The sequence below is a fragment of the Stylophora pistillata genome, chromosome 6, assembly GCF_964205215.1.
Source record: "Stylophora pistillata chromosome 6, jaStyPist1.2, whole genome shotgun sequence".
Classification (NCBI taxonomy): domain Eukaryota; kingdom Metazoa; phylum Cnidaria; class Anthozoa; order Scleractinia; family Pocilloporidae; genus Stylophora; species Stylophora pistillata.
In genome coordinates, this window is record NC_142524.1 from 9,101,978 (window position 1) to 9,115,446 (window position 13,469).

At 36.0% G+C, this 13,469-nt stretch overlaps 3 protein-coding genes across 6 annotated transcripts; 1 reads left to right on the forward strand and 2 right to left on the reverse strand.

Annotated features, from left to right (window-relative positions):
- The first annotated feature begins 154 nt into the window (after window positions 1-154).
- On the forward strand, window positions 155-3,019 carry LOC111327953 (uncharacterized). Its single transcript, XM_022932283.2, has 4 exons — window positions 155-286; window positions 503-732; window positions 1,737-1,852; window positions 2,580-3,019. Exons 1-4 carry the CDS (start codon window positions 177-179, stop codon window positions 2,670-2,672), a joined length of 549 nt encoding a protein of 182 aa, XP_022788018.2. The 5' UTR covers window positions 155-176; the 3' UTR covers window positions 2,673-3,019.
- A 596-nt stretch (window positions 3,020-3,615) lies between these two features.
- LOC111327949 (uncharacterized) lies at window positions 3,616-9,259 on the reverse strand. 4 transcript variants are annotated; one of them, XM_088762386.1, is made up of 6 exons: window positions 8,380-9,249; window positions 7,843-7,872; window positions 7,003-7,148; window positions 6,511-6,618; window positions 6,275-6,382; window positions 3,616-4,949 (listed from the first exon to the last, which is right to left on the reverse strand). In XM_088762386.1, the coding sequence occupies exons 1-6, from the start codon at window positions 8,984-8,986 to the stop codon at window positions 4,761-4,763; spliced, it is 1,188 nt and encodes a 395-aa protein (XP_088618512.1). In that variant the 5' UTR covers window positions 8,987-9,249; the 3' UTR covers window positions 3,616-4,760. The 4 variants fall into 4 exon arrangements, with proteins under 4 accessions (XP_088618512.1, XP_022788010.2, XP_022788011.2 ...); XM_022932275.2 differs by having other exon boundaries at window positions 7,843-7,947; window positions 8,380-9,246; XM_022932276.2 differs by having other exon boundaries at window positions 7,843-7,944; window positions 8,380-9,235.
- A 1,051-nt stretch (window positions 9,260-10,310) lies between these two features.
- Window positions 10,311-13,433, reverse strand: LOC111327948 (uncharacterized). Its single transcript, XM_022932274.2, has 6 exons — window positions 12,986-13,433; window positions 12,764-12,822; window positions 12,600-12,685; window positions 12,341-12,512; window positions 11,382-11,640; window positions 10,311-10,983 (listed from the first exon to the last, which is right to left on the reverse strand). The coding sequence occupies exons 1-6, from the start codon at window positions 13,335-13,337 to the stop codon at window positions 10,886-10,888; spliced, it is 1,026 nt and encodes a 341-aa protein (XP_022788009.2). The 5' UTR covers window positions 13,338-13,433; the 3' UTR covers window positions 10,311-10,885.
- Window positions 13,434-13,469: the final 36 nt, after the last annotated feature.

Below are 13,469 nucleotides of genomic sequence, written 5' to 3' on the forward strand. Positions count from 1 at the left end.
AAACTTGTTTTGAAATATTCTTCGGGAAAGGTGTGCCATGCGGTTTTTACATGCTCACCGTTAAATGACGTTGCTCATTTCAAAAAGCGCGGCCCCGCCTCCTGCCTTGACGTCACGGCTGTCGTGGCAGCAGGTTAGTTTGGCGCGAATTAAACCTTACAAATTTGGATTCAAATATGGCAAGGAATTCTGGTGTCGAAAATATTCCCGCTAAAGATCAGAGAGTTGAGGATGATTACATTGACGAACTTATCAGGAAATATCTCTATAGCGAGGACGTGAATAGGTAAAGTTTCGCGTTTGGTTTGTTAGATTCTTGTGGTTGGTTCCGTTCTCCTTCCCAACAAAGTTTTGAAATTCTCGCATGAGTGGCAAGAGAAATCCCTCACAATTTTTAACATTTCTCCTGTCGTGCACTCGAATGCCTTTCATTTTAGTCAAATGCTGTCTTATTCTCATGATATATTTCTAACGATGCTTTTTTTTTCACTAAACCACAAAGTTTTTACGAAGACTCAACTATTCCCTCACTGACCTCCCCTGAGGCTGACAAATGGCCTGGAGAGGTACTCTCACAAGACTTCAGTGACAACCGGGATTTTTCCGTACCGGAACTCTTTTTGTTGGAGGATGTGAATAGTTTACCTGACATGGTCGACGATACAGGGTCCGACGAAGAACTTCTGTCTATTTTGGACGAAATAATCATGGAGGACGAGAAGAAAACAGAAGGTAAACAAAAGCTCGCAATTATGACGTGTGAGTGATTACATCATGGCATTTTCCCGCAATTTTGCCATCTGCATCTGGATTTTTTTATCTACAGATCGAGGTTCTTCTAATATGTCATCTGAAATAACGATTTGAAAAACAGTGTGCAGAACTGGAATTCGCCAACTTGAAATTTGAGCAAACACTGATAAGTTGACTCATTGCACCCATTTCGCCTATATTACATTTTTTATTCTGTGGAAAGACGTATTAGAGGGAAATGTATGCGAACAGATAGGAATGAATTACTTTGATATCTACCCAATAGTAAACGTAATAAAGGTCTTTAAAAGGAACTTTTTCTTTAATGAAATAATTGCCAAGAGTACGTAGAGCAACTCTTTAGTCCCCACTTTTCCTTAGCATACACCTAGACAGCGGGGGGGATAATTAACAACTATTCACCGAAGTGGAGGTGATTAGTGGTGGATATTTACCAAGCCGCGAAGCGGCGAGGTAAATATCCACCGCAAACCACCGATGTGAGGTGAATAGTTGTTTTAGTATATACTAAAACAGTAAGATAATATACACCACCAAAAATTGATTTGAGTGATTTCTTCGCTTGTCTCGGATGCAAACCGGGACGCCATTTTTTCCCGAGTTGCTCGGAGGTAAATAGCAAAGGATATTCGGAGTTTGACCAGCCAATATATACTAATGAAAGATAGCCAAAGGTCCCTTTTGTGATAATATTATGAATGTGAATTGTCAACCTTTTCTTATCACTTTTTGCAATATGTAAGGCATTTTCAAGCTTTTTCCCCACGCTGCCAGGAGATTGTTTCTTGATTCTTTTGGCACTCTATCCACAACAAGTTTTTGCTCAATAGTATGTATTTCAATTGAGTGTTTTAGCATCATTTCAATCCGACCCCTTTTAGTTGAAAATTGCTGCAGGTAATCGAAGGTTTTTGTATGGATTGCAAAACTGATTGTAAAAACTGATACTTGTCCCCTTTCAGATAAAGTTACAGTAACAGGAGAGGTCAAACATTTTCAAACAACTCAAAAAATCGAACAAGAAAGAGACACCACAGCACTTAACCAAGACCCAAAATCACAGAAGAGGAAGAAAATAGTAAGTTAACTGTTAGAGCAAAAATATAGACTTTACTTGTCACTAGCTAGGATAAAATATAACAAAGAAATGCTAATGGTACACCCCTTCCCATCAAAAATCATGATTATCAGATATAACTTGTTGTTTTGAAACTTTGTTGTCACAGAATGAGCTAATGCTACAAATAGATATATCCTTAACATAATTTTATGAATAAACAACCGGCTCCTGATGAGGCATGTCTCAATAGCAAAAATGTTCTAGAAAACATGAGCAGTCTATGTTCATCTGATCTGCATTATTCAAATGCCATCAACCTTTGATTGTATACAGAAAATATGTGAAATCTAGTGTTCAAGAATCCTCTAGGTTATTTCAACTGTTATTAGTTTTCCCATCCACCTTGCTGACAATCTAAATTAGTGGTTTGTTCCCCATAAGAATGTGAAGGTAAAAGGGAAATTTTAGTTTATTATATTCCACAATATCTATTTGTCAAAGGAATGTCAATAATATCTAATTGTCGAGGGGTGGAGAGGAATGAAAAAAAAAGGTTGCTCGTTTTGTTTGAAATGAAAAGCATGATAAAATTGATCTCAGTAAAAACAACTTTTAATTTTTGTCCTGCCTATTCAATCTTTTTAAAACCTTTGTAATAGGACTTAAAACAATGCTTAATATATCTTCCATCACCTTTTTATGCACACATCAGAACTGAACTTTTTTCCTTTACATTTTTTTTTAGAAAAGGACTTCAGCAGACAGGCGAGTCCAACCTGCATGCAGAAGGCCAATAATCATGAAAAGCAGAGCTAAAAGAAGAAATGTTGAAGAGTGAAATAATTCACATGACTTCTGTAACTTCTGTAACTTAATAACTTTTGAAAATCAATATAATTTGCAAAAATAGTCAACTGAGCCCTGATGTCATTAACTGCCAGCTTACACATTCTTTGATATCTGGCTCATTTACACTACTCTTTGAAACAAGTTAAAATCCTTTACAAAAACAAAAATATCAAAGGAATAGATAAATGCAGCATGACCTTTTTTGAGGCACCTTCTATTTTTGTTATACATGTGGGAGCTGGTAAAAATTGTTGCAAATTTCCTTTGAAATAATACATGTTGAGTCACTCAATCTATATTTAAATTGCAAATGTTAATAAAATCCTCTTATTGTTATTTGCACTGTCTCATTACTTGGAAGGGGCAAACTGACAGTTAAGAATTTAAAATACAAGGAAATTCATGATCAGAACTCTTTTCACTGCTAGGTGTTTAACAGTTGTGTCTGAAAGCAAGCCTACGGAGGTAAACCAGTGAAAATTCTGAAAACCAAAGAGAAACTGCATGATAAAAAATCTTAATCTTATTACCATGATCTTAATGGTTTTGGTAAAGTTCTTTTAACAAGAGAAGTAAGAGAAAATAGCTTTTGTGTGGGTGAACAAGAGTTACATTGGCAAGGAATGAGCCTTAGGACATCTAACCTGATATCATGTGAACTGTAGAGCATAAAAAGCTGTAAAACTATACACTTAATTTCTAGTTCTAAGTGGAACAATTCTGTTTTCTGAGAGTGGTATTTTGAAAGTCTCAGCAAATGCTGAAACTCAAAGCCTAAATTTCTCTTTGTGTTTTATCCCATCAGCAATAGCATTGAGTAAGAATTCTGTAAAAATGTTTTTTACACCCATCTTTCTTCATAAAGATCTGAAGATAAACCATTCTTGTAATAGTAATAATAAAAATTCTTATAAAAGTCAGTGCTACAAGACTGAGCTTTCAAACAAATATTTTATTTTCAATAAATTCAACCACAAAATTAAGAAATTTATTTCAGCTGGGATTCTTCTAGTGTTACAATGTTATATACCTTTCAAATCCTTACACAGTTCAAAATTAAATTAAATTATCTTTAAAAAATTATTTGTTTCCAAAATCCTAATTCTGGTTGGGACAAATTAAAATAGTAAATTACATTAAATAAATATTTTTTGCCTGTTTCACAAATTTGCAAGACTTCAAAATTTACAGTCATTCAAACATCTCATGTTTAATCCCAAGGTATTGAAAACAGGACTTCATATAACTTTTACCATTTGTTTCTTACACATTACAGACCCCATAAATCTTGACTCAGTAAAGAGAAAAATAAAATAACACAAATCTTTATGAAATTACAGACAAAGACGCTTAAAAACTGTGTATCATATTCACTTGTAATCTAAACTTTTTACAACCATTTTTTAAATTTTGTAAAATATGATTTATTAGTACCATCTTTTATCTAATCACTTGAAAGTATCAAGTTTAAAAAGGATTTTGCAAATCGATCCTGTTGACAAAAAGTGGGAGGAAAAACAGCCTTATGGTAGCCATACCAAATTCTGCATTGAGAAGTCCCAGTTTGCACCATGGTCTTGGGTTTTTTTTCTGTGTGTCTTCTTAGGCAAGACATGTAACTCTCACAACTTGCCATGACATTAAAATTTATCTTATTAAATAAAAGCTACAATAAAACTACTAAATGAATTGTATTTTGCTTCAAGAAAAATGTTTGTGTATTTTTTCACAAAATTGCCCTTTGGTATAAATATTTGGATTGTTTTGTTTCTCTTCATCAGAAGACATTAGCCATGTCAAAAGTTGTACATTTTTAGGTTGAAGAATCACTTACTTCTGACCCAATATTTATATTTTGTGGTTCAAATTTCTCTTTGTTTGAAAAATGTCAAACTGGGGAAATTTTTCTTTCCCTTTGTTTCAATCTAAAATACATTGAAACATTGTTTAAAATAAAATGAAAAAGAAATCAAAATGAAACTTGTTGGAAATTTTTCAACTAAGGAAAATATTGTACCACAAAATATTTTTACATAAAAAATTAATTCAGCGCTATTTTGTTGTTGTAAAACTGCTTTTATGTTAATGGACAAATAACAGCAAAGAGTGTTCCTAAAGATCTTAAACTGACAATACGTCTTTGTCGTCTGTAGTATATTTTCCATGAGAAAGGTACTCGGACATTACAAAGCAAGAGAACACAAGTGCCTCCCAAGAGGAAAATAAAAAAACTAACACTAAATGGTACTCCTCTTGTTTTAGAACTCTAACAAGAAACAGAGAAATGAAAATAAAACAGTGCTATCAGCATAATGATTATACCATTAGAACAATAAACCATTTACATTAAAGTCAATGCGGGATACATGTGTAGAGGTTTGCTTTGATCTTTTTCAAGTTTTTCCCCACCATTTTACTCTTTTTACTTGAAATTTGTCAGAAAAAATTAACTATTGTTATTATTATATGATGAAGCTGTTTGATTTAGAATCCCAACTTCAATAAATTAGCAGGATTTACTGAAAGGTCATGTTATAAGTTTCATTTGCCGGCCTGGTTTATTTTTCCCTTTCCAGAGAATAATAATAATACTCCTCAATACATAATAAACACATGACAAACAGCATTTCTTCAGATAAAATATATTTCTGTTATTTGCTGACTGGGAGTTCCATACAGATAAATTTGTTTTAAGGGTAAGCCTTTGCTTTATGGTTCTATCCACAAGGTAGTTTAAAAGATATATTTCTATGTTATTTGCTGACTGGAAGGTCCATACAGACAAAAACTGTGACTTTATGGACCATGCCTGAGCTGGAGTGACCTCTATACTTTTTTCCCTCCTCCTCTCTCTCTATCTCTCTCCTTCTCTCTCATAACTTTTTAATCGGTGACCCTTTCTTCGTGCACAATTCACATCTTTTTTTTTATTTATTTAACTTCGCTGACAGGCAGGGACACCGCGACAGCTTGCACCAATTACCGCGGGCCCAGTAAATCCACCCATCCCACCCCAGGGGAGGACATCCACCACACAGTAATCTCATGTGTAGGAAATTAGCATCTCCTACCCTTAACCCTGCAGGAGACAGGACCTCCATTTATTCGTCCCTATCTGAGAAGACAAGAATATCTAACCATTTCTTTGATGTTATAGAAAGGTAGCATATTCTTCTCAATTATTTTAAGACCTTGAGTGTTGGTCTGGCCGGGACTTGAACCCTCAACCTCCTGCACAACAGCCCAGCGTTCTATCCATTGAGCTAACCGGGAGGCGGTTAGCTCAGTGGTTAGTTATCTAGCAATTGCTGTAAAATTTGACAAACTGAATGTTTCAGAGAGGGATACTTTTACTTGAATGTGATTTTAAACTTTGGTGTCTAATAAAAATATGCAGCCAAATTAGGATTCGTACCAAAATTAAATTTTTTTATTTTTTTGCAAACTCATGGATGCTAAATCAAAAATAAAGTGTTACAATGAAGGAGCATAGAGATAGGACAATGCACACCCTCTTGAGAACTAATCAGATTGACAAATTCATTAACCTGCCCTATTGGAAAAAATAAATTCTTCTTTAGATATCCTTACCTTGTCACTTGCCTGTTGTCTAGCCATTATCAAAATCTGTGTTTTTTTCCAGTTTTGTATAAAATTAAAGATTGTTGGATAAAGTGGGTGGATAAGCTTTAATTCAGCCTGCATTGAGGGTAAAGAGATCACTGAAATTACATCATATATAATACAGCCTTGCTATTGAGATTCAAAATCTAAAAGAAAATAATAATAATAATAATAATAATAATAAATTAAGCATCTTAACTTACCTCCAAATCCTCACTTGGTGGATTGAATGTACTAAAGCAGTTTTTGTCAGGAAAATCAGATTTTGCGTCTTTCTCTCCCCACAAAGAAATTTTGTATGTAAGTGATATCTAATAAGAAAACATTTTAAATATGTTATGGTCCTATCAATTCAAATTTCCTATCTCTTAAACAGATGTGGAAAACATTTCTTGTTACTTCATTTCTTAATAATAACCATTATCTGTTTCTTTGCAATTTTTTTCTAGTGATCTCTCACCCTTCTTTTATTCCAGAATTACCCAAAAACTACTTAACAGCAAGAGATATACTTTCTCATAGGTCTTATGCTTTCAACATGTCACACAGAGTTGTGACATTTCTTATACTGCAAAGAAATCTGACTCAAAAAATTTATTTAAGTCTTGATAACTTATTCTATACACTATAAACAAAAGACCAAAGTTTTCAACAGAGTCAATATACTTGATATGAAAAAATTAATTATTTTTCACCTGTTTCTCTTGGTTTGCGTATGTAAAAATGCCTGCATCAAATAAAGAGGTATTTACAGGGACAAGTGTGAAGCTTGATTTTAAAGAGGAGGACATGAGAGATGCTAAGTAGAAGACATCTACACCAGAACCTTTGGAATTTTTTTCTGTTGAGAAAGATTCACTTTCATTGGTAAATAAAATACAGTGACAATCAGAATTGAACCCTTTAACTCCCAGAAGTGATTAACATGTAATTTCTCTTTATAATATCCACATGTTATTCAGAAAACAGGTAATGAGAACTCAGACTTATCAGTTAAAAGTTGTTCTCTTGATCTAATATCAAATTCTTTTAACTAATTTACAAGGAAATGTGAAAAAGCTTGAGTGAAAAAAATTAACAATCAGACCTTGGAGTTAAGTGTTGAGTGATACTTGACCTACATCCCTACCACTTACGCACAAAATTCAGGCATGTTACTTGCACTCCTAAGTAGAATTGTATAACTGAATTAAATCTTGCTTTCTAATTGGCTAGCAAAGCGAGGTATTTAGCATGGAATTGCGAGTTGAAAGTGAGGCTAAGTGATATTGTTTCACGTGTACATAACTATCATCAAAATTGTAACACCATAACTGCAAAAAAGTAGTTACCTGACTCCTGAATTCCACATTAAATTACATTTGAAAACCAATATCACACTCATCACTTCGCAATTATTGTGATATCAGTGTTGACACATGCAGTTTAACACAGAATTTCCTCATCAGGTAATAAATTTTCTCATAAAATACTTTACACCCTGAGTCTTAGGGAAAGAGGTGAGCCAGAAGTAGCAGTTAAAGTTGAAGACCTACCTGATAATGGATAAAGTATTTGTCTACTTCCTGAATGGAATGAGAAGAAAGCATCAAAACTGTGTCTAGACATCAACTCTCTAAAAACTCTACATTCTGGTTCTGCTGAGGATCAAAAAATTTATTGAGAATTAGCTTGTGTCCTTGAATGTAGACAAAACACCTTTTTGACAACTCTCCACACATTGCATACCTGTGTATGTTTATCAGAAAATACCAAAAATTATTTATCCATTTGACATCTACTGGTACTTCATCATTGACCGCATTTTCTCCTAAGAGAGACACTGCTCTTAAAATTTTCATTTTTAAAGTGTACACGCATAATTTTTGTCGAGTATACTACATCAGATGGCACCTTGTACAAATGAATAACATAACTAAACAAAAAAACATATACCCTTTCGTGTGGAGAATAAATTTTGATCTTATATAATACTCTCATTCAAAATTAATGACCTGACTAGGTTTAAAACACACAAACACACACAATAAAATCAACTGGGCAGCACAAGTTAGAAAAAACAGTAAACAAACCTGCTATAACTCTATCTGTTCCTCTACTGGTTCGTCTAAGATTCGCCGCCAGATCGCTGTTCAGATCAGCGTTTTTTGCTGTACCCATATGACAATAGTTTCTAGTTTTCTCGACGATTGTCCGACCATCTGGATTCACGATGGTCAAGATGTAAAGATCAAAATTATTAAGCAAATATCGGGTAAACTTTCCTCCGTAGGTCTCTTGAGGTAAGTCATAACCCTGAGTTATATTTTCTATCAAGTGGAACATACTTTGAACGGGGAAGAATTCGGCGGCGTGTTCGCCATAGGAAAAAAATATTCTGGATCTGTTGTCTGAATTGTTCTCAGTAACAGAATCAAGAGAGAAGTTCGATACTCGAAGAACGTACTGAGTAAGTCCCATACGTGAACGGTAGCGCATCTGTACGTCCAAAAATTCAGAATATTGCGAGGAAACATGATGAAGGCATTGGTTCATCCTGGAGAGATTATGATAGAAATCGTAATTTGGAAGATACTTTTCCACTGATGGTCTCATATCAAAAATCGTCCCTCTGGAAACACAAGTAACAACAAAGAATGCCGCAACGATTAACCAGCTGGGTAAGTCAAGCAGGCTCATTTCTTGAATGAAACTTCTTGTCACATTTAAAAATCATCTGAAGATCATGACGGATAAACCTACATCGCTGTCCTCGATCGTCGTAATGTCTGAGAGACAGATTTTACAGATAAATTTCAAAATTAAAAGCCTCGAGGGGATGTTGCCCCTCTACGACCATTACAACTTAGTCCATGGGGTTAACCGCTGGTTAAAGCGAACTCCAGCGTCTGTCACGAAAGGGGTGTCAAAGTGGTGTTACACAAACTGTAACGCAGTCGATCAAGTGAAACAGGCCAGGCAAACGTTAACAAGTAAGTTTGTAAAACTAACGGTTAAAAAATAAAAAGATGCACATTTACACTTCTCTTGCGTTTTAGTTTATTCACCCCTACGAAATGAAAATCGGAAACAGGGTGCAAACAACTACAAGGACTAAAAAACACTGCCTGTTCAAAATCGTCACCAGTAATATCAAAAGTAGACATTACTTTTGTAAGAAATCGAGGAAATGAAAAAAGTTTATAGAATTTGTTTATCATCTCGTGCAGGGAGGCATTGCGGCCCATAAGAAACCAAATTTAACTTAGTAAAACGCTCTTAAAAAATAAATCAAAATGAAACAAAAAAGAGAAAAAAACAGAACAAAACAAAAAAAGCAAGAATGAAATCCCCGAAGATTGAGATCCAAACCAAAGACTTAGGAATGACAAAGACCAGTAAAACGCCTCTTTTATCCATAATTACCAAGAACCTTAAACTGCAAAAAAGAAAGCTTGAAACCGCGGGGGAAACCAAAACCGTAGATTTTAAGTGCAGAAACTTAAAACCGATCTCACGAGCAAAACCGAAAAAAAACAAACCCAATGCCTCCTTATCGTATGGATGAAACCACCAACCTATTATTAACAATTGGTTCATGCTTTAGCGTGCGCTATCGAGTTATGGAGCACGCGGGAAGTTTGGAGAGCACGAAAGAAGCGTAAGAGTTGCCCGAGGCGATAGCCGAGGGCAACTCTACAACAATATCAGTTGAAGCGAATCGTGACGGCGCTGATGCCGAGTCTCCTTTTCCTTTGTTTTTCTCTTTTTCTGCCTCATTTAAGAACTCCAGCCCAAGGGAAAAGGTCGAAACATTGTCTTCGTTTTCGGACTAGTAGGCCGAGTTTCTGTTTGTATCCATTATTGTCGCGAAATATATTATTTTTCCCCGCGCTAACAATGGCCGCTCGCGCGAAAAAAAAAAATTTCTGGCGAAGTCGGATTTGCTGACGCTATCAGCGTGCACTAGCTATCGGGATTTTGAGCACGCTTACGTATAATGAATTTGATTGCGTGACTCTGCTAGCTATGTTCTAATTTTTATTAGTGTCAGAATACATAAATAAAAATGAACTGTGACAAGCTGGTATACAACAAGAAAAAGCGAATGAATAGAAAACAGTATCAACAAGACAGAATGCACACCCATGTTATGTTGACAGTATGAATTGTAATATTTAAAAGTATATCAGTAAGTAGTCAGAGACAATTATGTGTAAAATATGAAAGGCATACAAATTGTATGAATTGGCATAACCATTTTCCCTATACAAAAATTCCGATTTATTTTTTTATTTACACATTCCTGCATGGTTTGTCTCAGTATGAAAAACCAATTTCACTATATGATATTTAGCGCGTAGCGTAATATTTCAAATCACGTTCCCCATTACGATGCATTATTTCTTATGAATTGAAAATTCGCAACCAGGCCTCGGCATTTTGCTTTGGGAAAAAGGTCGCACGGCCGACTTGTTTGTTTTCCCACTTTGGAATGTACCATACATAGCAATTAATTGACACAAATGCCAGCCAGTGCAACAACTCTGCACGGATGAGATAAAACCAGCTCAAAAGAAATGGGACAGTCCAAGGCCTTTACTGCAACTCGTATCCAGCAGTTGCCTTGCCACATTTATTTCGTTCTTCACAACAGCGCCTTTTGCTGTTGCCCTTTTGTAGTACACTCTTCAAATCTGCGAAAAATAGCCCAACATGAGATTTGCAAAAAATTGCTATGACCAAAAGAGTAGGGAAAAGCGAGGACCAGTCAAAACTGGGATGGATTCCGGGTTTTGTGGTTATTTGGAGCATTGAAGTCATCACAGAAATTATGGTACTCGTTGGGGTCAAATAAAACCCCGTTTCACGCCCTGACAGCGTTCTTCGAACACTTTTGCAAATTTACAGAATACCCCCATCCCTCCCCGAACTGTATTCTTGAAAATGTTCAATATTACTTCATTCTTAAGACATTTTTAGAAATAATTGATTGGCACCATAGAAAATAATTTCCACTGAGTGTATGCTATGAAACACTAGAGATAGAGACTGTAAATAGAGCATGACTGATGACTCGCCAAATGAGAGGTACCTTGCATGTCGAAACTTGAATTCGAAGTCTCGTCTTCCGGTGAAGATTGCGACGAACAACTGTAATAGTCAGAAGTCATCATGGGTGAATTTCCCCTGCTTGGGTCATGGCATTTAGAACATTGAAAAGGAGCAGTTCCAGGACCCCTCGGACTTTTACACTCGTTACTTGCGTCCTTCATGTAATCTCTCCATGCTCCACCATGATGATTTCGTCTTTTACGTTGCCAAATAGGGTGATCAGACACTATGGACATGATCTCAAGGGGGAAAAAAATAGTATTATTTTCTATTTCGTGTGGGTTTTTACCAAAGCAAGATATGATACAATACAAATAAACTAAGGAAATTGGATAAATCAAGATTGCAGTAGTACGGAAAAGGCTCGGAAGCGCTTTATTTGACGTGATAATCCTTAAAAAAAAGTTTTCCTTAACAGTTCGTCTTCTAGATTGTCTTTAGCAACCGTGAATGCGAAACTATTTAGCTGAGATCTCAAACCGGACTTAGTCCGCGAGACAAGGCCAGGCAAAGAGAGTGCATTCGCCCCATGAAACCCTATACCAGAAACTTAATCCTCTTAGCCCGGGTAATTCAGGTATTGGACGGGTACGGTGATGTTGAGTTCTGAAATCAAACAGCGTGTGTAAGGTCTATTTACCTTCTCTATTTAAATTCAGTAAATAGGTGGTGGAAAAATGGTTACACGAGTCATCGTGTCGCTCTAGCTCTTTTGACAAAGAGTATCGCCGTGTACCATTAAATGTGCTGAGGGAGGGTGGGTAGGGCTAGCTGCTTTTGTCCTGACAAAGGCCTTTGTGAGGAGGGGAACTTCCGTAATGAGTACGCCTCAGAAATATTAGCCTCGAACATACAGTTATTTTTTAAAATAAAATTTAATGGCAAATTCAGTTTGTATTTATGCGACGGTCTTTTTATGCTCTTTACGATGCAATTTACCTCATCACAGGTTAATCTACTGACTAGAGCACGATATCCAATCTTTTTCCAAAACATATCCCTCTTTTGAAGGAAGCTAGGGTACATATCTCGCCAGTTTTTTCCCAGAGCCCACGGGAATATGTCGTACTTTTCTTCCTCTTCGTCCTCTTCCATATCATTTGCTAAGTATCTATGCAATAAAAGGCTTTATTTAAAAGCGTGTGGTAGAAAGGCAACGCAAATAACTAACTAAGATTTTGAATGACGATGTACTTACAGAGCTATGAAGAAATTCATTCTGTTAAATTCTCGACGAGCAAGTTCTGCTCTCCTGAAGTAGGTGTAAACCATTGCCAGAAGATACTGGAGAAGGAAAGTTGAAGATAATTTCAGAATTTGAAGTTTTTGTCACAATAAAAAGTTTTCTCTGCCACTTTTTACCTTGTCTGATATTATTGCGCAACTGTCCATCCATAAAAAATCTTGAATGACATCATCATCTGTATTATTGACGAAAAAATCAAAAAGATGTCTTGCCTTTGTCGCCCATTTGAATATACAAAATGGTTAAGGAATGTATTTGAAGATGACTGTTAGAAAATGCAGGCAAAAGAAACAAAAAGTAGCATTTTTATGCACTGAACTTGACCTTTAACAACTCACCTAGTAGTCTGAAAAAGGCTGCCATAAATGAATTCCGTCCGCAATATTCTGTGTAAAGCTGTTTAACCTTCAGTTTCTTGCACAAACGCTGCTTCTCAGCTGATGAATTCTCACATTCACTGAAAGCCCTTCTTCGCTTGAGCACCACAGCCTCGGGCTTTGCACTTGTTATCTTTTCAGTTCGTGGATGCTTGCATTTCGCGATCTCTGAATCAGCTTCAAAGCTCTTGATCTGGCAATATCTGGTTGAAATTTGACCTCCCATCTTCTGGTATTTCTGAAGTTCTTCTCCCGCCTTCTTTTTGACCTGCTCTGGCTTTTTCTCGAAACATAAAAAGCGATTTGTTCGCATAATTATGCTAAAATAAAAGAAAGCAACTGCGCCAGAAAATCAGCGCAAGCAAGTTGCCTGCGAAGCACGAGTGTTTCCCGCCTTTTCCCGGTTTTTCCCGCGGTGCGCGTAAGGTGGATTAACTTGGATACA